Source organism: Mastomys coucha, unplaced genomic scaffold (genome assembly GCF_008632895.1).
Source record: "Mastomys coucha isolate ucsf_1 unplaced genomic scaffold, UCSF_Mcou_1 pScaffold21, whole genome shotgun sequence".
NCBI lineage: Eukaryota > Metazoa > Chordata > Mammalia > Rodentia > Muridae > Mastomys > Mastomys coucha.
The window spans coordinates 123,128,932-123,155,463 of NW_022196904.1; the positions used below are offsets into that span (position 1 = coordinate 123,128,932).

At 44.3% G+C, this 26,532-nt stretch overlaps 1 protein-coding gene across 1 annotated transcript in view; it reads right to left on the reverse strand.

Annotated features, from left to right (window-relative positions):
- Window positions 1-26,532, reverse strand: part of Adam12 (ADAM metallopeptidase domain 12) — a 335,037-nt gene that overhangs the window by 84,729 nt on the left and 223,776 nt on the right. Inside the window, exons 5-6 of the mRNA XM_031388629.1 lie at window positions 20,469-20,545; window positions 5,181-5,367 (exon numbers count right to left, since the gene is read on the reverse strand). Coding sequence (XP_031244489.1) covers window positions 5,181-5,367; window positions 20,469-20,545 — 264 coding nt within the window. The remainder of the gene's footprint in view (window positions 1-5,180; window positions 5,368-20,468; window positions 20,546-26,532) is intronic.

Sequence of the window (26,532 nt, forward strand, 5' to 3'; positions counted from 1 at the left end):
AGAATATGAATGAGCGTGCATGGCACACATGGAGACCAGAGATTGATGACAAGTGTCTTCCTCTAACAGTTTCTTTCCACCTTGATTTTTTTTTTTTTTTTGGAGACACAGTTTCTCAGTGAACTGGGAGTTTATCATGCCAGTTACGTTGGCTTGATAGTGAATCCCTGGGATCTGGCTGTCTCCCACTCCTCTGCTGGTGCTGAGGTGACAGGTGCACACTGCTAAACCTAGCTCTGTACATGGGTGCTGGGGATCTGAACCCAGGGTAGAATGCAGCTTACTGCCTGTGCCATCTTTCCAGCTCCCGCCCTTCTCTCCGTGCTAATACACCCTGTTCAACCATGAACAAATTTAGCTAATCTTGCAGACAAAAACATGGCTGTGGAGATGGAGAAATAAATTAATTAATCTTTCATGAGAAACTCTTCGGGAGAGCTCTGGTTGCTTAGGCATTTATACTTCTCAGACTGCAGAGGAAGGAGTCTTTGAGTAGTGGACATTTCCAACTGGCCTTGGATCATCATTTAGAAAACATACAATCCTAGATAATGAAAACAAACACATGAACACAATTTTCCTGTCTCTGCAGTTTTCAGAGAAATCCACATTTTCTCATGAATTTAGAGAATTGCAAGCTCAGAGAGAAGTTTAACCACATCGTAATGAAAAGCCACAGGGGAGTGGCCAGCTCCCTGCTGAAAGAAAGGCTTAAATTACCTCCACGGGATCCCTACCTATCTAGGCTGTCCAGTTTAAAAAAATACACATCAAATTTGTGATATGAGCAGAAACATTAGAAACCACTTGGTTGACTGAATTTTCACTTTTGCAGGATTGTGAACAAAAGCTTGTTCCCTAAAAGGAGTCTCTGAGAGTGGCCCAACGGTTTCAGCTTCAAGGTAGGGATAGTGTTGGGAACAAGGTACCCAAGAGGAAACTAATTCCTGGACTTCTGAAAGTCAACCCAGCCAAGTTCCCAGAGTCTGACTGTCCTCTGAAGAGCGTGCTGTGATCTCTGGTACAGAGAGCTTAAGTTGAGCTAGGAAAGGATGAGGAGTCTAGGGTACTGTAAGATTCTGATGAGCCTTAGCTTACCAGGGTACACCCCTCCACCCTACAAGTGAACAATGCAGAGCCAGGGATCAATGCTAAAGCAAGAGGAATTTATTGTTCCAGTGTGGGGTCATCCTGTACCCAAAGGAGAGGCTGCGACCTCAGGCAGCCCTTTCAGCCAGTTTTTATACAGCTTTTAGGGGTAGAATAGAGCAATAGCCACTAAGGACAATGTGACTGGAAAAACAGCGTGACTTTTAAACTGATTGGTCCTGAGGGAATAAGGTAGCAAGGGCTTTCCTTGTCTGTGGGGGGCTGGGGAGGGGGCAACAATTTGTCTACCCTGAGGAATGTGTCTCTGGGCTTCCCTTATCTGCAGGTAGTCAGTGGTCGGTTCCCTCTGTGGTCTGAGGAATGTAATTAGCCTCTCCCTTCTGGAGGGGAGGGGTGCCTATATGCTTGTGACCTTTCTCTTCCAGGGGGGAGGGGTCTGCTGGAAATTTCCAAAGTTCCTGAGCTGACCTCTTCAGTACCACTGGGTTTTCACAGCAATCCTGTCTTCTTATGACCAGATCCTTGGCAGCGCATTTGTTCGTCCCACAGTGTCTTCTGGGAGCTCACTGTGTGCCAATATGTACTGAATATGTAGGGATGAACAAGACCAATGCCACTTATGACTTCATGAAGCAATTCCCTTCCCTGCTGTTGGAATGTATGGTTTGATTTTCTAATTAGTAGATTTAGCTGATTTTCTAATTAGCAGACTTAGCCTTTGTCTCTCTTACAGAGCTTACTGAGGTGACTGCCAAAATCCCCTTCTATTCTTTTTGTTTGCTTTGAGATGTAGTCCTATGTAACCCAGGCTAGCCTCTAATTTACTATGGAGCTGAGGGTGATTTTGAACTTCTAATCTTCCTGCTTCCACCTCTAGAGTACTAGGTTCACAGGCATGCACCACCATATTCAGTTTATGAGATGCCAGGGATAGAACTTGAGGCCTCAAGTGAACCTCAAGCTCTCGACTGGTTGCCCATGGGAAGGGAAGGAGTCCAGGCAGGTAAGCTGAGTACCAAGAACCATTAGGATGGACTTAAAAATCCCCAGAGAGAAAATGATGACACTCTTGCCTTCCAGAAGCAAATGGGGCTCTCACTACAATATAATATAGAGCCCTGTAAAAGTGACAAACAGCTCAGCTTTATGTGATAGTCGGCATGAACATCCAAATCAGATGGATTTGTGATGCTCAGTGAAGAAAAAAATGCAAACATCTGCAGAGAAGTTGAGATAGTTAACATTTAGGGGGGTCAGGAAAATGCTGGAGAGGAGCAATTGTGCTCAGCACGCTGCATAAACAAGATTAATTAGCTGCAGTTACATTGATTTTTTTTTTTTAAGTATAGAATAAAGGCAGCATAGTGAGGCAAGTGATCGGCATGAAACTTGAATCTGTGTTCTGCCTGTTCACCACAGAGCTCTCCAAAACGATCTGGAACTCTCAAGTATTCTGCTTACGTGGAAATTATTTTTTGTATGATCTATACTGTATACTCCCAGTTTAGGATGACTTCTTTCCCTCATTTAAGACCATCACAAGAAAGTTTAGAGCAACACTGGGAGTTAACGTGAACAGCCTGGGCATCCATGCCTTCCCTTTTCCATTCAAAGGTTCATTTACACTCCCATATTAGCAACAAGTGTCATTAGGCAGGGGCCCTTATTTCTCTCCATGTCAACATGACTGGAAATGATGGTGCCAATCATGGTTCTAGAGAGCTGTGTATGCTCAGAGAATTAAATCATGGCCAGCCAGTACAGACCAAGCTTGTACTTTTAAATGAAATGGGAGCACATTTGAGCATCATTTAAACTGTCAAGTTATAAATCACACAATGTGGGGAACAGGCATTCAACCAGGTACTCAAAGCCAAGAGCCTGAAAACAAAATGCAAATGTTCTACTTGGTTTATGATGGGGGAAGCTTGGCTCGGTCACATCCTAGCTGGGGTCTGGACTCAAAAGCAGGCATGTTTGAAGAGTGAAATAAACATGAGAGGGACTGTAGAGGCTGTCTCTGAGTCTTGCTCTTAGGTCTGTCACTCAAGAGGGGTGGGGCACTGGGGGAATGAATGAGAGACCTTTCTGGAGCTGAGGTGCTGCTGCTGCTAGAAAGATCTCCCTGCTCTGTGTGTGTGTGTGTGTGTGTGTGCTCATATGTGCACATGTGTAGACCAGAAGGCAGCTTCAGGTATTCCTCAGGACACCATTCACAGGTTATAGCTTTTGCTGTTATCGTTTGTTTGTTTGGTTAGTTTAGTTTTTGAGACAGAATTTTTCACTGACCTTGTCAAACAGTCTAGGCTAGCTGGCTAGGGAGCTCCAGAAATCCTCCTGTCTCCACCTTCCCAGAGATGGTATTATAAAATAACATCAGCATGCCTAGCTTTTAAAACATTTTTTTTTAAGTTATTAATATAGGTCCTGGAGATCCAACTTGGTTCTACATACACGTGCTTTACTGACGGACTGGTTGCTCTAGCCTTATTTTCTTGCTATTTTTGCAATAGGATCCCAGGAACTGTCTGTGAACTCTTCATCCCCTACCTCCACACTAAGATCATGAGTGTACTATCATCTCTGGCGTTCCTGGGCAGTGTTAAGATCCTGGAATTCAGCTAGGTTTCTCCCACCCCTATCCCTTAAACATCAATGCTGAGGTGAGCCTCAGAACTGAAGTGGAGAGTGCTTCCCTCTGTCGGGAGGCAGACAAATAAGAAATGTCCTGAGCACTGCACTGTACATGGACAGTCTTGGTAACCATCAGAGGGGAGACAGTTTTGGGTGTCATGGTAGAAAATCTGGACGGACAGAAAAAGTCCGGACTCGGCAGTTTAGTGGTTTAGGGGAACAGACATTCTGTGCAGGTATAAAGAGAACACTAGGAGAGAAGCAAAAGCACAGAACATAAATTCTTATTGTTTCAACTCAGAGGGGTGGGATAGTTCAGCAGTAGTACACTTGGCCTTGGATGTGCAAGGCCCTGTCTAATTTCTAGGACATCTGAAAAGCAAAAAGAGGAAAAGAAAGTAAGGATGGATAGATTAAAACACACCAAGAATAATCTTCGGGGAATGATGACCATTGGGTGTGTGGTCTAGCTGGTCAAATCCAGGAAAGACAAAATGTATGATGGATATGAAGAACATGTCACTCTTGCAGTCCTTGGCAATAAAATGTTAGCACAGGGGATGCCATAAGTTCGATTTTTACATATTTCTTCTTAGTAGGAATAGGAAACATAAGCACACACACATACACACACACACACACACACACACACACACACACACACACACCAAAATAAAACAAACAAACAGGAAAAGGATGAAACTTTGATCGTTGGTTATAACCTAGTGGAAGAAAAGTCCCTTTACTCCTTGCTCACACATGGTCTGTACAGCCCATGTAAATGGCAGTCAGAAGCACCACAGCGCAGCATTGTTCCAGGGTATCATGGGAAATGTTGGTGAGGGGAATTAGCTTGCAGTTCAGACTCTGTTGACAACCCCAGTGCTACAGCAAAAAGGGAGTCAGGGCAGGAGGTCAGACAAGGCAGGCTGCTCCACAGCCCTGGAGGGAAGGACAAACACTGGCAACATGGCCTAGGGATAAACGAGACTTTGGTAAAATCATTGGAGAAGACTCAGTGGCCTTCTGTACACACAGGTGGCTAAAGCATGGTCATCTTCTGTACTTACCTCTGAGGTCCCACACTGTGGGATGAGGAAACCTCAATGTGGAGAGTGAGGGGGTGGGGACTCCATGCTTGCTGTGTTGACCACCAGGGTGCCCTACTCTGGCTTCACACTGCTATCTATACCCTTTGACATCCTCTAACCCCGAGGATGGGACTTTTCTCTGCACAAATTAATGGACCTGATGTTTACATTTGCTCTGAAGGTGTAGGGATTTAAGTTTGTAAACACACTCTCCCCAGGACATCGACCTCCTGCGGAATGGACCTCATTCCAGGCACACAACATCTGGCAGCGAGGTTGCTCCAGACCTCTTAGCACTGTTGCAGCTCTCGGCTCAAGAAGCATGAACTTGGGATTCCTTCTTACCCTTCTTGCCCACATTTGGGAGGGTTCAGGGGAGACATTTTCCATGTCGAGGCTGGACTTGTTATGATGTGACCCACACAGCCCTTGGATGTTCTTCATGTTCTCAGCTGGGACGAGTTTGTATCTGTCAGTGGTGTTTTTCATCGGTTCTAAGATGTAGGTTTTATTTTCAAACACGATTAGTCCCCTGTTAAAAAGGTAATACAAATATTACTTTTTCAGAACAGTACCTCATTTAGGGTGAAAATAGATTATTTTTTAAGTATTTACTTTTACTTATTTCTGTGTTGGTGTGTGTGTGTGTGTGTGTGTGTGTGTGTATGCATACCACATGTGTGGAGGGGCCAAAGGAGGCCAGAAGACAATGTTGGTTCCCAGAGCTGGAGTTAAGGATGTTTGTGAGACACCCAGGATGGGTTCTGGTCTCCTTGAGTGCTATCACTCACTGACACATCTTTCTAGCACCTGTGATATGGTTCTTCATGAAAGAGAAAATAAAGGGGGAAATCCTGACTTGTTTTTTGTATTTTCAAGCTTTAGGAAGAAAAGACATTCGTATGGTTTGTGGTTATGTCATTCACTTTTGAAATTGTTTGAAAACCAAGTTTGGGGATTTTGCTTGTTCCAAATATTTTTATAGTAAAGAATACACTTCATTGTGCCTTTCTGCTTTTTGGTTTTTGTTTTTGTAAATATCAGAGATATATCACTGCAAAAGAGAGTCTGGCAGAAAGATCCAGTGTGACACTAAGTGCATCTAAATTAGCAGACACAGCTCAGAAAGGAAACCTTCCCTTCCCTTTAAAAAATACAATTTCTGCTCTGAAATAATTTGTCCTGGTTAACTCTGCTTTCTAAATCTTTGAGGAGATTTGAATATAAAATGGGGGAAGATTTATAATGCTTTAAAAAAAAAGCCTTTTCTTATTTAATCTATGGGAAATGAACATGTCAAAGGACATATCTTAGAAGCTGCTGTGGACTGAATGTGAAATGCCCTCCCCCCCAGCTCACGTGGTGTGACCCCTGCTCTCAGCTTGTTGCCCCGCCCCCCCAGCTCACGTGGTGTGACCCCTGCTCCCAGCTTGTTGCCCCACCCCCCCAGCTCACATGATGTGACCCCTGCTCTCAGCTTGTGGTGCTGTTTGGGAAGGTTGTAGACTTGCTGGATGTTTTATAGCCCAGCCCTACTTTCTGCCCATTCTGTACTTGCTGACTGGTGGGATATGGCCAGAAGCCTCCAGCTCCTGCTGCTATGCTTTCCCACCATGCTGACTGGATCCCTTGCATTCTAAGTCAATGCAAACCTTGCCTCCCTTATATTAGGTATTTTCTCATACTAACAAGAAAAGTCATCAACACAGTACTCCAAACATTTGAGCCAATCCTTGGGTGGGTTGTGATAGCCTTAATTCTTTGGGGGAGCTCACTTTTATCTTCTTTTGTGTTTGTGTGTGTTCACATAAAGGCCAAAGGTCAATTTTATGAATCTTGTTTGATCACTTTACCCCTTATTCTTTGAGGCAGGGTTTCTCAGTTCGAACTCAGGGATCACCTATGGCCAGTCATACTAGCTCTGGGGACTACATGCATACGCCTTCCAAGGCTGAAATTACAGCCGCTATATCCATTAGGCATTTACTTGTATTCTGGGGATCTGAACTCCAGTCTTATTTGCACATCAAATGGGAAACCCTTTATAGAATTGAGGAACACTGTGGAAGCTTCCCTGTCCTGTAGCTGGGCAAGGGCATTCTGGCATCCTGGGGCTCCATGTTCAAGCTCTAGCTCTGACACTTCCTAGCTATGGTTAGGCTATTGTGTGTCCTAAACTTGCTTTCTTCACAGGCACCATGTGGATAACAGTAACTTCCAGGCACAATTGCTACACCACTTAGTGAGACCTTTCAGCCTTACAGGTGACCAAGTGACTGTTTAAATGGTGGCATCTCTCTTCCTTGGAGAAGGACAGATTCCCATATCAGGCTGCTGTTCACAGGTTATTCCAAAGACTGACAATTTTAGGCAAATCTCATACTTTGTGAATGTACCCTACCCATAGGGATGCTGGCCATCTGTTGCTCCCTGATATTAAATGTAGCAGTCATAAGATAAACACCCTTCTGGGAATGACAATGACCAAAACAGAACCCTGTGAGCGAACAATTGGATTAGGAAATGAAAGTGTAAAGTTTTAAAATACATGGACAAGGGAACTCTGGGTAAGGCAGTGGCTTAGAAGCTACATCTGAGCGAGTGACTGATTATGGTTAGAGAAACAAAGAAAACAGAGGTATCTCATAACTCCTTCACCAGCCCCCAGGATCCACTTGATCGATGCCACAGCTAACTTTCTTTACGCCCATGGGGACCAACAACCTTCCTATACATGGAACCTGGACTCACTGCAACCACAGATGCAGAATCCAGCCAACTCCAATTGTCCTCAGCAAACTGGGCTAAAAGCCCTGGTCCAGAAAACCTACAAAAGCTGTGCTAATGGAGATTTTCATTGACTAGTCTCCAGAAGACTGCCACCCAGACCCCATTAATGTCCCAGTGGGAACAGTGAAACAGTGGGAGCCATGTACAAGCTCTGGGCAATGCTTTGGGCAATGTACAGCCACCCCTGCTGAGGCCCTGTGAATTGAAGCATGGCAGCTGCATGGAGGCTGCCTCAGCTATCCCTGGGCTCACAGCACAGAGCCAAGTAGCTCATTAAGAAAACTCCATGGAGAGCTGGAGCTAGGAACGCTTGGGAGAAGAACAGGACTGCTGAAAATCAAGGAGGAGAGCTCAGAGCAGAGCAAGAAAGGTAAGGCAGAGATCTGCCCGGGGAGACAAAAACATCAAGGTCACTGACTGCAGTCTCTTAAATCTCTGCTGAGCTCTCAGCCCCTCTCCCCACAGGTATTCCTCATGTATATAATACCCCAGGCAGTGTAGCAGAGCAGCATATCCCCCATGCTTATGCTGTTCATCCTATTTCTTTTCTCTTTTCCCCTTCTGTTACCTACCATTATTAACTCTCCACTGCCTTCCCTTCCTTGCCTCTATTATTCCTACTCTTCCTCTACATGTGTTCTCAATGGACTCCTTCTCTTCTGTTTTCCCTGGTTTTAAGAATGTACCATGGCACAGGAAGCCTTTTTTCCAGAATTGTCTATTCAGTGTTCTGTGTCCTTCTTGAATCTGGGTTGGCTTCTCTTTCCCTAGATTTGGGGATTTTCTTCTGTGGTTATTTTCTTCTGTGAAATAGTTTCATCTTTTGCATGAAATTCTTCTCCCTCTTCGGCATCTGTAATTTGTAATTTTTGCCTGTTTGGGGGTGCTCCCCTTTCTCTAGTTTCGATCTAGCAACATAATCACGAACCCCCACTATGACTTCTCACCTCCATTTCTTTTCCTTTCACTCATACCCACAATCACTAAAATCAGTATAGAGGGCACCACCTGGGTTCCTTTACTCACTAGAACAATTGTTATTTAACAAGTGTCTGTTTTGTAGCCGCCTGATACTCACTCTACTGTGAGAGTCAGTTAACTGCTAGAGAGTACCTATTCCTGCAGTCAGTATCAACCCCCAGGAATGGACTAATGATCAATCCTAGTGCCTGCACCAGTTTGATGGAGGGAAAGCTCACCCAGCAGGACTCTGCTACAACCTTGTCTCTCCTGAACTGTAAATCTCTCCACTGAAAGAAGAGATGTAGCCCGAAATAAAAGAAGGAAAATCTTAGCCAACCATCTGACATCACATGGGCAGATCCAAGTACAAAAACTGAAGAGATCTGAAAAATCAAGACTTCATGTCTCCTCTTACACCAATCCATGTATAGTCTCAGCTACCAATGAGAAGGACTTAGACAAAACTCTAGTCACAAAAGTCAAAGGAATGATTGAAAATATGTTCAAACAGCTTGTGGAGGATGCAAATATTTTCCAAGAAAGCACAGACAAAACTAAGTAAGGAAGTCAATTCATGACCCAGAAATAGAAAGTAAAATAATATTGAAGTAAAGCAATCCTGAAGAAATTAGGATGGAGATGAAAAACACAAGAGATATAATGAACAGTTGAGTGTAAAGCTTCCTCAATAGAATATGTCACCATGGAATAGCTGGGCTTAGAGACAAAATAGAACAAACCAAACAGCCCATCAAAGCCAATCATAGATTGTAAAATGTATGGGTGGAACATGCATGAACGTGGGGACACCAAATTATGGACACTGAAGTGGGAGAAGAATTTCATGTAAAAGATGAAACTATCCCACAGAAGAAAAGCCCCAAATCTAGGGAAAGAGAAGCTGATCCAGAAACAAAAGGGACACACAACACTAAGTAGACAAGACTAGGAAAGAGGCTTCATGTGCCACATTACATTTTAAAAATGGAATCTATGGAACAATGGAACTACACTAAAAGCTTCAAAAAAGAAGAATCAGGCTACAAGGGAAGATAAGACCACTAGAACAATTGCTGACTTTTCAATCAAAACTGTAAAAACACAAGGGTTTGGGATGAGGCATTTCAAAACCTGAAAGGTCACAAGTGCCAACCCAGTTTAATATAACCTGTAGAAGCATCTATCATAACTGAGGGAGAATGGAACACTTTCCATGATTAAGGCAGGCTAAAGGAATTCATGGCCATCACACTGCTCCTACACAGAACACTGCAGTGAATACTTGGGACTGCAGATAAAGATAAACACACTCAAGAGGCTAGAGGAAGAAAAAAATGATGGGAAAGAGAAATCAAACATAGGAGGAGTACAACATAATCAAATACTATATAGTCAACCAGAATGACATGAATATACACACCTGTCAGTGGATATCCTGTCGATGGATAATCGCAATTCACTCATCAAGAGCTACAGACTACAAGACAGGACTAGAGGACAGAATTCTTATTTTTCTCCCTTAAGAAATGTACCCTACGGCCACAAATAAATATCACCTTGGAGTAAATGGATGGAAAAAAAGTCTCCCAAGCAAATGGGACTAAGAAAAAGCAGGTGTTATTGTCCTAATATGTGACAAATAGACTTAAAGCCAGAACTTGTCAGAAGAGATAAAGAAGGTCACTTCATACTAACCAAGAGAACAATCTAAGATTTAAGTGTGTATGTCCCTAGTGCAGGCTCATCCCATTTTAGAAGACAGATACCTCTAGTCACAGATTAAGTCCATCACAATATAGTGGTGGGTGACTTCAATGTCTCACTTTCACCCTTAGACAGTCCAACTGAGCAAACATTAATAAAGAAACACTGGAATTAAATAACATTGGCTGTTTTCTTGAATTCTACCTCATTGGGTGGGAGAAGGTCTCTCAATGATTTTCCGATTTGGCTAGACTCAAGTCCCCCCTGCTATCTGCGTTGACTCCAGTCATCTGGGGACTGAGAATGAAACATGGCACAATGCTCTAATCACTCAAGAGAAGCCAACTGCTGAAAGTTTTTCTACTCAGTGGAAAGTTCTAGAAACTTTTACTTGGTCATAAAAATGTTCTCATATCTCCTTTTATCTTTTAAGTCATCCAAAGGCCAGATGTTGAGAAACAGGGGTGAAGGCCTTCCCTTTGCTCCACACAGCTGGCAGCCTACAATACAGCATAATTAAATAATTGCTTTGGACTATCTTGGGTATAATTAATCATTTAGCTGTAAAGATCTCTGGAAAGAACAGTCCAAGATTCAAGCACTCACGGTTTCTGAGATGGGGAAATGTGATGTTCTCACAGCCCTTCCTGGCCCCAAGTTAGATAAGGGAGACAATTTGTTTTAAGTTGGATGTCATAAACATTTGGTTATAAATATCAAGTTGGAAGAATCTCAGAACAGAGAATTTAACTCTAGCAGATTTGGAACATAGGGGTCTACCCGCTCCATATCGCAGGGAGGAAAGGCTTAAAGAAGATATGTATACCATGGTTAGGGGAAGATGGAGATTGTAGGTATCTCCTTGAAATCTAGCCTTGTTATACCCATTACTGTGGTGATCTTTGTGCTGCTGAAGTGCCAGTCATCGTCTCCGGTGTCTAATATATCCAGGTAGCTCACAGAAGAGCTGAGAAGCCAACTCTGACCTGTGTATCTGAGGCTTGTGTTTTTCTGTACACTCTTACCTACCTCTACTAGCACTGCTTTGGGAGGAATGAGGCTTCCAGAATAGGGACAAGAGAATTGAAGCTGGAAGGAGAAAAAGACAGACCAGAGAGATGACTGGCTGTGGGGAAAATCAACAGCCTTTCCTTAAGATTCCAAGTTTGGGGCCAGGGATGTTGCTCAGTTGAGGACATGCTTGCCTAGCATGCATGAGGCCCTGGGTTTGTTCCCTTCTTAGCACCACATTGGCTGAGTATAGTGGTGACCAGCTGTAATCCTTGCACTTGAGAGATGGAAGGGGAAGCTGTGTTTAAGGGAATGCAAGATCATAAACATAATTTGAAGCCAGCATTTGGCTACATGAGACCCTGTCAGAAACAAAACGAAGCAAAAAAAAAAGAAAAGAAAAAAACCCTGAAGCCTCATAAAAATGAAAATATTTAAAGTACTGTTATATTTCCCTTGAGTAGACATGAAGGAGAATTTATCAAACTGGTAAGTTGTCTTTGTGGGGTTTCATTGGGAAAACACATCAGCTTCATATTCCCTCAAGGTTAGGGTTTTGTCTGAAAAAATTCAGACTTTAGTCTCTGAAGCAAGGGTGCATTGGGCAGTAGTGCAGCTTAATGAGGTGTCCTTATCATTTCATCATTAGTCCTAGGCAAGCAAGAAAGTGGCTCGTGGAGCCCGACTACTGCAATAAGACAGCAATGAGGACCAGTGAGGAAACACAGACTACACCTGCTATCTTAGTTCTCTGCTGCTAGCAGAATTCCCCGAGGAAGGACTTTTGGTCTTCCTATCAGGCTGTCAATCATAAGATAGAAATGCAGTTGGCATGAAATTTCATTTCGGTCCCTTTTTCTGGAGGAGCTCATGGGTAAAAGTAATATCCTGCCTCATGCATGCTTGATAAGCTGTGAGGGCAGCAATATTAGCTAATATTAGCAGTATTAGCATAGGCTGATATTCAGAACCAGTTCCCATGTGCATATCTGACTCACAAGCAAAACAAGCAAAAGTATTCATCACTACTGCCGCCGTGACCATGTGCCAAGTACTGCGTTAGGTACAAAGATATCTGGGGCTCCTGTTTCAAATGGACTATGCCAATAGTGTGAGATGCATGACAAAGATGTCAAAGATGAAACAATTACAAAGCATTTAAAAGTAGTTATTTACAAGCTGAGCATCCTTAGATAGAAAGACCCAAATCTTAAATTTGGACAGATCAGAAACACTGCTGGTCCCAAGCATTTAAAAATACATTTATTTATTTTTAGTTTTATGTGTATGGATATTTTGCCTACATGTTTGTCTGTACACAGTGCCCATAAAACCAGAAGAGGACTCTGGATCTCCCTGGAACTGGAGTTACACACTGTTGCTAACCACCATGTAGGTACTGGGAACTAAATCTGGGTCCTCTGCCAGAACAACAAATGCTCTTAACCACTGAGCCATCTCTCCATCCCCGATCCTAAGACATTTTGAATATCATCTTCAAGCCATCCTACATCATCAACAACAGCAGGATCTGTTATTGTGAAGAGACTATGTGTGAAGAGACAGCCTGAGGTATGTTTCCTTTTCAAGTAACAGCTTCATAGAGAAAGATGCTGGATATTACTAGGTTTAAACTGCAGTGGTTCCCAACCTTTGGGTCACAATCACAAAGGGGTCAAAAAAGCCTGTCATAGGGCTCACCTAAGACAATAAGAAATATCATATATGTGCTATGATTCATAACAGTAGCAAAATTACAGTTATAAAGTCATGGTTTGGGGTCACCACAATACTAGGAACTGTATTAAAGGGTCGCAGCACTAGGTCAGTTGAGAACCACTGGTTTAAAGCATTTCATTAGTTTTTAGAATATTGGCTTGTTATAAATGCTGCCTCTACCTAATCTCGAATCAGTTCATCATTTTCTCCCAAGACAATGGGACCCATTAGTAGTCACTCTATAACCGCCCCTGTCCACAAGACCCAGGCCCTTGAGTGAATTATCCTTTCTAGTATATATAGAAATCCTGTAAAGCAGATGGCACAGTCCTGTTTCACCAGTGAAGCGAAGAGAGCCTCAGGACACTCTGGGGCTGAACAGAGATGTTATAAGGGCTAAACTCTAGTCCCTCTGAACAGACCACTCCTAGAAAGAGTCTTTGAAGAGGTAATTAAAATTCATCCCTTACAATGACATTGTTCTGAGAGTGGGCCCTAACTCTGGGGACATGTCCTTACGAGAAACAGTTGGTAACACAAGGGCAGAAGTGGAGATGGAGGCAAAAATTGTGGAATGACACAGGCACAAGGGGTGCCAGACATCAGCAGGGGCTCCTGGCAGTGAAAAGAGAAGAGCAGAGAAGTCATTTGGTTTCTCAGCTGAGACAGACAGTCAGATTTCTTCAGACATGTCAAGTCAGATTGCCAAATTATCAACAATAATACTGCATGCACAGCCCTGACCCTCTGATGGTTGTGCTTGTCTAGATTCCCAGTTGTAAATTATTATTATTTTTTTGCTTTGTTTTTGTTTTTGCTGTTGTTGTTGTTTTGAGACATGGTTTCTCTGTATAGTCCTGGCTGTCCTGGATCTCACTCTGTAGACCAGGCTGGTCTTGAACTCAGAAATCCGCCTGCCTCTACCTCCCAAGTGCTGGGATTAAAGGCGTGCGCCACCACCGCCTGGCATAAATTATTGTTTTGATTATGGTGGTTATGATGGTTAGTCTTCATTGCCAATGTGTCTGTATTTCAAATAGGTTAAGAGACACACCTCAGGGTGTTTCCAGAGAGGTTTAACTGGGTGGGGTGACCCACCCTAAATATGAGTGGCACTATTCTACAGACTGGGGTCCAGGCTGAATATTAAGAATCAAAATAGGAAGGCAGATGATTACCAGCATTTCTCTCTCTGCTTCCTGCTTATGGAAGCAGTGTGAGCAGCTGCCTCATGCTCTTGCCTTTATGGCTAGGGTTGTCCTTGCTTAACCTCACCCACCATAATGGACTTCAGTCTCAAAATGGGAATCCAAACTAACCCTTGTACCCTGAAGTTACTTTGGTCAGGTATTTTGTCACAGCAGTGAGAAAAGTAATTCAGACAGAGATCACCCCATAGTCCAGAGACGGCACAGAATAAGTCTCCTTTATGGAGAGCACCGTGAAGACTATTTTCAAATAGCACAGGGAAGGAAACCTTTTCTGCATCTAATATATAAAATCTGGTGTCATATATGTCATATTATACACTTAAAATCAAGACAAAACTTGTAGGAGTGTAATAGTATACATATTTATTTAATAGGCACAAATAAAACTCCTGTGGTGGTTTGGATATGCTTGGCCCAGGGAGTGGCACTATTTGGAGGTATTGGAGTAGTTGTGGCCTTGTTGGAGGAAATGTATCACTGTGGCGGTGGGCTTTAAGACCCTCATCCTAGCTGCCTGGAAGTCAGTCTTCCACTAGCAGCCTTCAGATGAAGATGTAGAACTCTCAGCCCTGCCTGCACCATTCCTGCCTGGATACTGCCATGATCCTGTCTTGATGATAATGGACTAAACCTCTGAACCTGTAAGCCATTCTCAATTAAATGTTGTCCTTATAAGAGTTGCCTTGGTCATGGTATCTATTAACAGCAGTAAAATCTAACTAAAATGCATCCTAACCCAATACTTTAATTTCATTAATTTTTTGTGGTGCTGGGAATCAAACTTAGGTCTTCATGGATACTAGGCAAGAGATCTACTGTTGAGTTACCCTTCCAGCCCTTGGTATTTTATTTAGTTGAATTTCAAAAATTATCCAAAATCATCTCTCACATTGGAAATTCCAGTCTATGGCCAAGGGCTACACAGAATGCATTGGGGATGTTCCCCACACTGAAGTCTCACCACAGGACAGGAAGAGCCAGAGAAAAGAATGGACACAGGATATGGACAGGTATTTATGGAGGACCAAAAGGTGCTGTAAGAGTTGAGGTGAGTGAGCATATGCCATCCATGTAGTTCAGGGTGGAGCTGCACTAGATGGAGGCTTCATGGAGAGGTGTCCCTTTGATTTGGCCTTGATGGGAGCGTGGACTTTGCAAAGGCCAACTGAGCCAAGGCTGAGGGCAGGCAGGAATGACAACAAGAAGACACATGCATGGAACATGCTTGGGACACAGCTAGAAAACAGCATGGCAGAACAGGGCAGCTCCCTCAGGGAAGAGGGCATGGAACCAAAGAAGAACGCTGGTCCAGGGCTGGAGGAGTCTTCAGTGAGTAAATGCATGCCACACAGACAAGCAGGCCTGAGTTCAGATGCCCAGCACCCAAGGAGAAGCTGAATGTGGCACTGCACATCTATACCCCAAGCACTGGGGAGGTAGACACAGGCCTGACTGAAAGCTGATCTAGCCGAGCTGGTGAGCACCAGGCTCAGGAAGAGATTTTGTTTCAAAAATATGATAGGGATCAACAGAAGACACCCAGGGCTCACCTCTGACCTCCACATGTGCACATATGAGGGTGAGTCCATCTACCCACACTACACTCACACACACACATACATGCACACACATATGTGCACATGCGGTTTCTAGATTCTAAACTGTACTAGAGGAAACTATAGTTTCCTCTATAAACTATAGCTATAGATATATGAATTGAACAGAATTGGATGCACTTTGTCCATCATTATAGGCAGCCAATGAAGAGGCACTTGTATAAGCCAATTCTCTCTGTGACTTGAGGATACCCACATACTTCCGTGCCCTTGGGTTTCCAAAATACACCATACTTAGCACAAAATCTACCCCTATTTTCTATCTTAATGTCTATCACACTGGTGCTACTACAGATAAATACATTTCTTTATTTCCAGCCCTGATTGATTCTTCTGTCAGGGAGCTATAGATTGGATACAGTGTTCTGTTTCTCTCATGGAAAGATAAAGTTGACAGTTTGGGCCTGTGATTTCTCTGTTGATGAGTGCTCTGTGTTAGCGTGGCATAAAGATCTGGGGAGGGGCTGAGGAGGGGCAGGGGAGGCAGGAACACAGTCACAGTGACTGCACAACATTCCTCAGACAGTTCTGGAGTCTGTGGCTAATGACGGGGAAAGAAATGCTTTCCAGGACCTGGACACGAGAGGTGGGTGCAGATGCAGACATGGCTGTGTCTGGGTGACTTTGCTACATGGGTATTACCTGTGTCTTTATAGGAGTCTGGACAGTTCAGGCAGTTTGTGGGACTTGACATTTAGTGGGTGGTGCAGGAAGGATGAAGTATGTGGTGGCTGGCGTGGCTGGTACCTGGGGCAGCTTACCCCCTTAGGATGTGTTGTGCAGCTGTTTCCTCTGGGTTGAGTATGATAAGTGCTATGAGTACTCCTTCATGGTGAGAGGGGAAGGATCATACGACTCACAAGGCTTAAAGGTGGATAACAGAAACCAGGTGTAGTGGCATATGCTCATTTTCCTAGCACTAGGGAGGCAGTGGCAGGAGGATTAGAAATTCAAGTAAGCCTTAGGTACATACCAAGTTCTAGGATACCCTGGGCTATGTATCCATATATTTATTTATCTCAAGAAATTAAATGGTAAAGCTAAACAAATCAAGAAAGGTAAGGAATGGGCAGTGGGTTAGGAAACTCTTCTGTAGTAGCTATCTACAAGTTGCACAAAGGATTTCCCTGTGGTGCCACCCATGTTCCTGTGAGTAAATCCAACACATGCATTGGCTTGCTAGCAATTTATAGGGGTAGAAGCCTTTCTCAGGTCTATGGATGTCTTCTCCATCTGGGGTACATAAATATTTCTTTGTATGCCCCCAGGAGAGGTCCCACATCAGAATCTTACTCTGGGAACCCCTAGCCCAGTACTTCCAGATACTTGTAGTCACTGGTTCATAAACTCTTTTTATCAAATGTGTCTACCTTGTTCTCTTCACTCATCTAGAATTTGATGTCTTCATAGAGACGCCTGACAACTGGATGCCCCCACTGACCAGGGAGCTCAGTGTTGATCCGTCATGGCATGCTCAGCATTCCTGGCTTCCCTTTGTCCTCCTTGCTAATGTTCACCATTGCTCTTGATGCTGTCAATTTTTTCCTATTATTTACCTGTGTCAGCCTGGCCTGGGTATGGACACATAACATTTGGGCCAGAGCATCTATCCATGTGCCACTGACTCTCTCAGGGGTGGGCAATGATCCAGTCAGCACAATTAAGATGCACTTGGGGGGCATTTGCTGAACTTGAGAGATCCTCATGCTTCTACTTCCACCCCCTCAGAATATAAGCTTACTAATGCCAGCTGCTTCTGGCCATCAAAATATAATTCAATATGACAAAAACTAAACTATGCTCATTACAGTCTAAGTGCCAGTTCCCAGCACCAACAATTCACTCAACCTCCAACGTGGTAGTGTTAGGATTAGAGCTTTTTGAAAAATGAGAAGTTCAGTTGAGTGAGGGCAGAGTCACAGGAAAGATTCATAAAGGGAACCAACACCAGAGCTTTCTATCTTCACACACACAGAAGGAAATCATGAGTGTATATCTAGACAGTGCCAAACAAAAGCCCAGAGATGAGCTCTCAGAAGTAAACATATGACAGCACCTTGATCCTAAACTCAGTATCTTGGGCTATGGGAAGTCTCCGTCATTTACTCTGTGGGATTTTGTGTGGTTGTTCAAGCTAAAACACTGACTCAGGTTATATTTATGAATATATATGTGTATGCATACATGCAGTAAGTGAAAATAGAGGCCATGGATTTGAAGGAGAGCATGGGGAGGGGATGGGAGGGCTTAGAGGGAGGAGTGGGAAGGAGAAATATTGTACTATTGTAATATTGTATTAATTACAATAAGGTAAACAAAATCTTTCTAAAATTTAAAAACAAGCAAACAAACAAATACACAGTCAGACACTATCTTAGAATAAACCAGCACAGAAGAAAGTCAAAGCTGTAGTTAGAGAGAAAATCAAGTCTGATATTACTTTTTAAGATCCCAGGTCCAACCATGCCTGAAGCCCTCTGAACTTTTCAATGGCCAGGGTCTGCCTTTCCGTTAGGTTGTCTGTCTTCAAGCCAGTTTGAAGATGTCTTTTTCTTCTTTACACCTGGGAGGATGGAGCTCAGGGCAAATGAGATGTCCATGGTCCCACAGCTGGCTTGTTGCCTGACTACTGTGTATCAGCCAACGGTCTCAGCCTACCTACCCCCAATGGCCTATTCACCACCACCCCACGGACTACTTTTCTGGTTGCTGTGATCAGATACTCCACAAGAAGCAAGCTAAAGAGAGGAAGGTTTATTCTGGCTCATGATTTAGGGTATACTCTCTTGACAGCTGATGGGAGTGACTTAGAACTGGGTCGACTGGGGAGGAGATGGGGAGATCATTTGGAAGCATCGAAGGGTTACAAAGTCCAGCCTCCCTCCACTCAGTGATTCACTCCTTGCAGCTAGTCTGCCCCTCTAAAGGCCCTACAACCTCCCGAGTCAGCACCACCAACTGGGGACCAAATGCTCCAGCATACAAGCCTTTGAGAGACCTGTCCTATCCAAACCATGACAAGGTTTGCCCTCATTTTGTTTCCAAGCTCTGCCCACCTGTGTCTCTCCCACAATCAATCTTGATTTCCATGAACCCTGGCTCCTGTACACCCCAAACTCTCTCTTGTGTCAGACCTCATCACTGTGCTCTTTCTACTGTCCCCTCTGATGTTGTCTTCCTTTGCCACCTTTCTTTCTCCTTTTCCAGCCAAGCCAGCCACATTGCTGCTCTGCTCTAGCACTGTGTGCACGCTATTTCCTGATTCCTACAATGTCTGTGCCTTGCCTTCATCTTTGCATCTTGGACCACTTCCTCTCCTCTTGTCCTTTTCATCAGCTTCATTCCTCTTCATGATGGTGTCTATCACCCACTCTCTATCCTTTGAGCCCTCCTAGTAGGTGCTCTCCCAGGAACAGTATTTATTTACTTTGGTATTCCCAAGGCCTAGAATAGCACTGGAGATAGGGTAGTGTCCCATGAACCAATGAGTAACCAGAGAGAAGTAAATGAAAACAAGATAACACCTTCCTTTCTCAGACCAAGAGATACATTGAAGCTCAGTGGTGCTCCACCAATGCCATGTCAAAGCTGTGTAAAGCAATGTAGAGTGTGTGTGTGTGTGTGTGTGTGTGTGTGTATTAAGCTGTTGACTACATGTTCATTTGTGTGTGTGTTGTATTGTTATGTGTCTGTAGGCTGTGGCATGTGTATAATGTGTGTCTTGTTCTCCCCAAATCCTCACAGAACTCACAGAGATGGCAGTTACTGTGGACATTTAAAACATATGCCCACCCTGTCATTTAAGCTGGTACATTTTCTAGGTCTTTCTCTCCTCCCTCCCGCAGAGCCTCACTCTGGTGCTGTGGGCAGATGACAGTTCATAACTCCACACACACAAATATAGTATAAAAATAAATAAATAAAAGTCAAGACAAGTAGCTTCTCCAGCAGTGACTGGTTGATTTGGAAGGATGGGAGGCGGGTAATTCCAGGGTGATAGAAGGTCGTCATTTCCTACTCTTATCCACAGTTCATCAGGAAAAATCTTCCCAGGTGGGCCTGAGGTCAACTCCACATGGTCAATGTTAAATTAGTGTTTACTCTTTCTTAGTGAGAAGGCAGGGATTAAATCTGTTTTGATTAAGCAAGCTGTTACAACATTAATAAACAATACCATATCTCTTAGCACTTGGAGGTTTTAAGCATCAGGACCACAAACATAAAAGATCCTTCATGCAATGTCTGTGTTCTTTCATTTTCTCGCAGTGTTAGGAGACTGGGTTGATGGGTTTGTGTAGCTCAACATTTTTACCACTGAGCCCCAGGCCCAGGCCCATGCTTGGATGCCAAAACAGCTAGTTCTGTGGTTCTCAGACCCCCACCCCAACATCCCAGCCAGAGAACAGAATTTAAAGAGGGGGAAAATGAAGGAGAAGCTAAGATCCTGGGTCAGCTGTGCTGCTGTAAGTAGCTATGCAGGTCTCATCCCTCTTGCCCAGGCTGAGGAACTCCTGTAATGTGAGTCCACGGTGTCTTTTCTCAGGGCCTTCAAGGGAGTGCAGGGACAGGGGTGGTCTACAGTTGGTTAAATTGGAGCTTCATCAGTCACATCCACTTACCTGAGACCAGAGCAAGTACTGAGGCTGACCACTGATGCAGCATCACCTTGCACATGTCCATGGTAGTAACAATGATCCTGAAAGGGATCAAGGGGAAATCAATCAATCAGTCAATCAATCAACACATCTTAGAATCATCCAGATTTCTCTAATCCCCTCTCCTTACATTAGCTATAGAGCATGTTATACTGTATGATACAGGCTGCCTTACCATTCAACACTAAGCCCAATGTGACTTGCCTAAGTCTATGGTTGAAGTATCAGACCTGCTTAGAGACGATCAGAAGGGTTTGGAGATGCCTGATCGGCCTCCACTCTCACATGTCTATCAGCCATCAAGGAGAGCCCTGATGCCCACTGCAGTACCAAATGCAGCAGTGAACAAATCACCCTGATACCCCTGGTTTACTCTCATGTAAACTGTCTCCCGGAATAAGCAGAGGAAATGATGGGGTATTTAAGTCCACTGTGAGATGCACTAAGCCCAGGCCTGAACGGATGGCTTAGGAACAGCAGAGCAGACTGGGTTGGTAAAGAGTGAAAGAAGAGATCTCAGAGTCACCTACACACAGAGTATCAGGAAGAAAGTCACTGAGGGAGGTCTCAGAAGAAAAAAAAATCCCAGTAGGTGACATCCCCCAAAGAAACCCCAGCATAGACACCACCTGGGAAGACAGATCTTTCTCCAGATTCAAGGTTAATTGTACTGGTGAAAAAAGGTTGAGTGGTATCTCCAATTAAACAGCTGATTGGCAAGGAGTGGCCATTCATACCCAGCATTCCTCACCCAGGACTCCAGAATGCCTGTAGCAAACCAGCTTCTCGTAGGAAAGGGACCATCTCTTGTAAGTGACAATAAAGTTTCAGCCTGCCTCTGACATGCCCATGTCACCTCACAGGTGCCTTACCCCAGTCATCAGTCATTCACAAAGACAATCTTAACTTTGCTAAGGAAAACAACCGGGGCTGGAAAGATGGCTCAGTGGCTAAGAGCATTTGCTGTTCAGGCAGAGGATGGGGGTTTGGTTCCCAGCACTGGCTCTGCGCCTCACAACCATCTGTAATTCAGTGCCAGGGGATCATATCTGACACCCTTTTCCAGCCTCCATGGGCTCCTGAATGCATGTGGTACATATAAACTCATGCATACACACACACCACCATCACCTCCACCACCACCGCTATCACCAACACCACCACCGCCACCACCACCACCACCACCACCACCACCACCGCCGCCACTACCACCATCACCACCACTACCACCATCACCACCACTGCCACCATCACCACTACCACCATTACCATCAATTAACAAACAAACAAACAAACAAACAAACACCAGATGGGTTTGAGTAACAGAAACCCATGACGTGATGAGAAATTCACTAAGATAATCTCATCTTAACAACATAGGAAGATAAAATTCTTGGGCCATCTAAAAGGCAAAGGATGAAGGGAGGTGGGAAGGTGCAGAGAGACAGGTAGTGCTGTTTGAAGTTTTTATTTTCTGATTTTAGAGTCCTTTATATAGATTCAGGATGTCAATATTTTCTCCCCATTATTGCGCAAGAAAATTCTTTGAACCTGACCATCATTGCCCAGAGTATCTGGCTTTATAAACTCTGGCCCAGAGTCTCTTCCACCCCTTAAATTTACTGTATTACTAAAGACAGTTTTCTTTGAGGTCACGGGTACATGCCTTTTATTTTCTTCTATTTACATAGTCTTGAGAGTAGCTCTTTAATCTCCCCAGGATTTATTTACAACCTGGAAGTACAGGGCTAGTCTCCTACAAGCTCACACCAGCTATTAGTCACCACTGCTCATCAGTTTTCTCCCAACACTCTGTCATGTGCTGTGCTCGTGCCTTTTCTTGTTTCTGTAATACCTGATAGAAACTTCAAGGAGAAAGGATTTCTTTCAGCTCATAGTCCATTGAGGCAGGGGAGGCATGGTGGACTTCTTGGCAGTGGGAGAGGGATGCTGCTTGCTCCCCCGTGACAACAAAGAAGTAGAGAGTGGCTTAGCCCTAGTGACCCACTTCCTACAACAAGGCCTCCCCCAATAGTACCACCAAATTGAGGACTTAGTGATCAAGCATGCGAGACGTTTAAACACAGCATATGGGAATACTCAGGGTATGTCTATGGCTCTTCTCTGTTTTATAGTCCACCAAGGAAGGTTCAGCTGTCCACTCCTAAGCCAATTTCACTCTTTTAATTACAATTGTTTTACATGACAACTGGATAGCCTGCAGAGCTAATTCTCTTTTACAATTAAGATTAAATTCCCATACCACACATTTCACTATTTTAAAGCATGCCATGTCAGCACTATAATGGTGTTCTGTTTAGAACACCAGGGTACTTGAAGTCCTCCATCACTGAAACCCATAAGGATGCACAACGATCTCCACCCTCTCATTCCAGAGCATTTGAACGACCCCACAGAGACACCTGGAACCCCACAGCCCCTCCTCACCACCCCTGGCAACCACTAGTCTCCCTTCTGTCCCTATGGATTTGCTTGCTCTGTTCATTTTATGTAAATGGAAGCCTGCGATACATGGCCCCGTGCCTGGTTTCTTTCATGCAGTATAATGTTCTCCAGGTTCTGTGATGAACTTTGCTTTCTTTTTCTTGTCGAAGAGTATCTTACTTTGTAGGCTGCAGTACGGACAGCTGGTGTCCAGAGGCCAGGGCTGGAGAAGGAATTACCTACAGATGGAGAATGGCAAAGGCAGTGGCTGATGGAGGAAGCACACAGTTCATGGAGCACGCATGCTGACACAGGAGCATGGAATGCCTAGCAATCTGTCTCCCCTCCAAGAGACTGTCCTTTTCAGTAAGCTGTGGCTTGGTCCAATTCAGCTAGGGGACTGAAAGGGGATGTGGTTGCTTGGTCAGCCACATCAGATATCTAGAAGAACATCAGGGAGGGGAGACACAGACAGGAGTATGCCTTCTTGCCGTCCTGTGTAGAGTTTGAATGTCTCCGCTCTCCCCTTACTTTCAGGGAGTCATGTAAAAATTTGCTAACACGAGGGATGCATATAACTAGACTGAAATATCTCAGGGCATCAGGGGGATCTTGGTCCCCTCCCCAGACTGTGCTATACGGGCTGAGAGTGAACGGGTGGGGATTCTAGTTTTGGGCACCTGCAGGCATGTCAAAGCTGAAGGTGACACTGAGTAGGACAGCATAGCAACTGCTATTGGAATCTAGGCTGCCCAGATGAGCAGGAAGACTAGCCTTTGAGATCTGTCTTAGAGTTTCCCTCACTTGGGGGAGGGGGTGATAAACCACACAATGACAATAATTACTGACTTCTGAAATTTGAAACTCATTTGTTCTCAGGCTCTGTTGTTAATGGATTATTTATCAAGTGTACTTTCTAATTAAATACACAGGAATACAAGCTTATTAAAGCACGGGCTGAGAACAAATTAGTATCAAATTAATTTCCAGTTCAATAATTTGAAATATTGCTTTTATGAAGCAGGGGAAGTAGAGTTTAGTGTTCATAAACCATTCCTTGAAGTCAACCACCCTACCCATCTCAGTTGTCATGAGAGCTCGAAACTTCTCAATTTACCTGAGTTAGACAGCTCCTGAGCCCCTGCTTGCTCCTGACAGGGATTAATCTCTTAGACTGCAGAGCACAGTCACTCAATTCTCCCAGACAATTCCAATTTCCTGAAATTCAGGTTTTTTCAACATGACTCACCACATGTAAATGAACATGATTTCATTTTGATGAAGCTGTGAGTCACTGTCTGGATAACTTCATGACTCAGAAAGACAAAGTTGGGCCCTCCAAGTATTGGTTGAGAAACTGGATTGTGGTAGAGATACATTTTATGACCCTGCTGGGACCTTGACTCTTAAGGCAGGGTTAGAGGCAAAAGGATCTTTACAGATTAGAAACCAGCAAAACCCACTTTGGTCCACAGGCTAGTATGTACCTGTATCTGAAATCAGCTGGTCTCTATGTTAGACTCTCAGATGCTCAGAGCAATCAGATCTTCTAGGCTTATGAACACTCGACCCATAGGTTCTGGATGTGCCACACAGAAGGAGACATAACAGGCAGCCAGTGGTCATAGAAGATCTGTGCCCAATCCAGAGAACCCTGGATCTGCACTACCATAGTGGCCTTTGCTGGGTATTTGTGGCTATTGGTCTCTGTATAGCCATTTTCAGACCTCAACCCTCTCTTCTCTCTGACTACCCCCCCAAAGCATGCAACCACACACACCCCCTGACTCTAAAGATGCTCTGAACGAGAACATGCCCTCCTAGGACCATCTTCTTTGCTTCATTCTGCTGATCCAATGCATTCTACTTCTCCCAACAAAACCTCATGTGGAAGAGAGTCTTGAACATGCACAACCACAAAATTACATCTCTCCCTTCACAAAAGCTCTAACTGTGCATTTTATATACTTATTATTTAACCGAGTGCATTTCCTCGCTCCAGTAAAATACCGTTTTCCTTCTGTTTAATACTATCAATCAAACCTAATGGTGGGTAACAGGAAGCTGGAGTAACAACTCTTGAACCTGAAAATTGGTAGCCCTCAACTCCATGCCCTGCGGGAAGTCAAATCAAACTCCTGCCATCCCCCTCTCTATAGACTAGGAGAAAGGGGATTTTAAATGCTGAAGTGGTAGCAAAAGTGGCCCAACTTTGTGATTTAAAAGGACTTTTAGAAGACAGAGTCTGGGAGGGTGTGCTAAGAGAATGGTGCTTTCGATGTGCTCCCAAGGGCCTGGGCCACTGCTGCCATAGTCAAAATGGTGAATCCTTTTGATTCATTGCTTGAAGGCAAGACGTTTTTAGCTGGAAAGAAGTTGGGGCCATCTAAGGCCAACCTTGCTTTTCCAGCTAACTTCTTGCCCAAAGGATGTGGAAGTTGAGGTCATGATTGTTAAACTGCCATTAAAGGTCACAGAGGTGGCTGATGGCAGGGCAGAACTCCGAACCACCACAGCCTGTTCATCCCAGGCAGGCTCCCCACTATGCCCCACTGCTAGGGACATATGCCCTGCACCCTCATGAGCCTCTCTCTCCTTTTTCTGAAAAAGCTTCCACCTACAATGGAGGCTTGCACTTCATACTCTCCTGCAGGGTCTCATGCTGATGTTACTCATGGGATCATAGGAGAAAGGAGACATTTCCAAAGGAAGAAAAAAAAAACTATAGATGAGGGAGGGAGAGGGGTGGAGAAGAGGGGAAGGAGGGAGAGGGAGGGAGGGAGGGAGAGAGAGAGAGAGAGAGAGAGAGAGAGAGAGAGAGAGAGAGAGAGAGAGAGAGAGAGGAAATTAATGAGTGTGTATGTGAATGTGTGTGTTTGCTTGCACGCCAGCCAGTCCACATTTCGTCAGGCCCGGCTTTTATTTTCTCATCAGTCCCCAACAAGAGCACATACCTCAAGCAAAGGGAAAGGTGGCTTGCTTTGCAGCCTGTGTGTGGGCACAGAGCTGTCCGCCCCATGCTTAGCCCTGTGTGTGTGTGCCCAGGATGCATCTGTGGAGAAGACAGTTGGGGGCACGCCCATCGTCCCAGGGCTGTGCTCCCCAGCTCTAACAAGAACCATGTCTGATGACCAACTGCACAGGCCTAACCTTGGGGGCCACAGAAGTTACTCAGCTATGCTGGAATCTGGATGAGGGAAGTCACACGCCTGTTCATTGTGATCTCCTGAGAGGTCAAGCCCATCTGTAGTTGTGATGCTGCTGAGATCAACCTGAGCTGCAAGTCTTGGGCTGAGACTTGCAAGTGTCTCAGTGCTTAATCTGTAAAATGGAATGGCTTTTACTCTACTGGGGTTTTAGAGATCTACAGAAACCGAGTGTGGAGAAGTAATCTGTAAGATGCAAGCCATTTTCACAAATACTAAAGCAAGCATGTACTTAAGTCAGCTACAGTATTCCCATCTATTGCTCTCCCATGCTGGCTTTGTGCACAGTTTGTTTTAAGGAATAGAGGAGGGCAAGAGAAGCTGACCTGCCAGAGAGAAAGGAGCATCCTTGACTTGCACACCCTCATTCGTTTCTA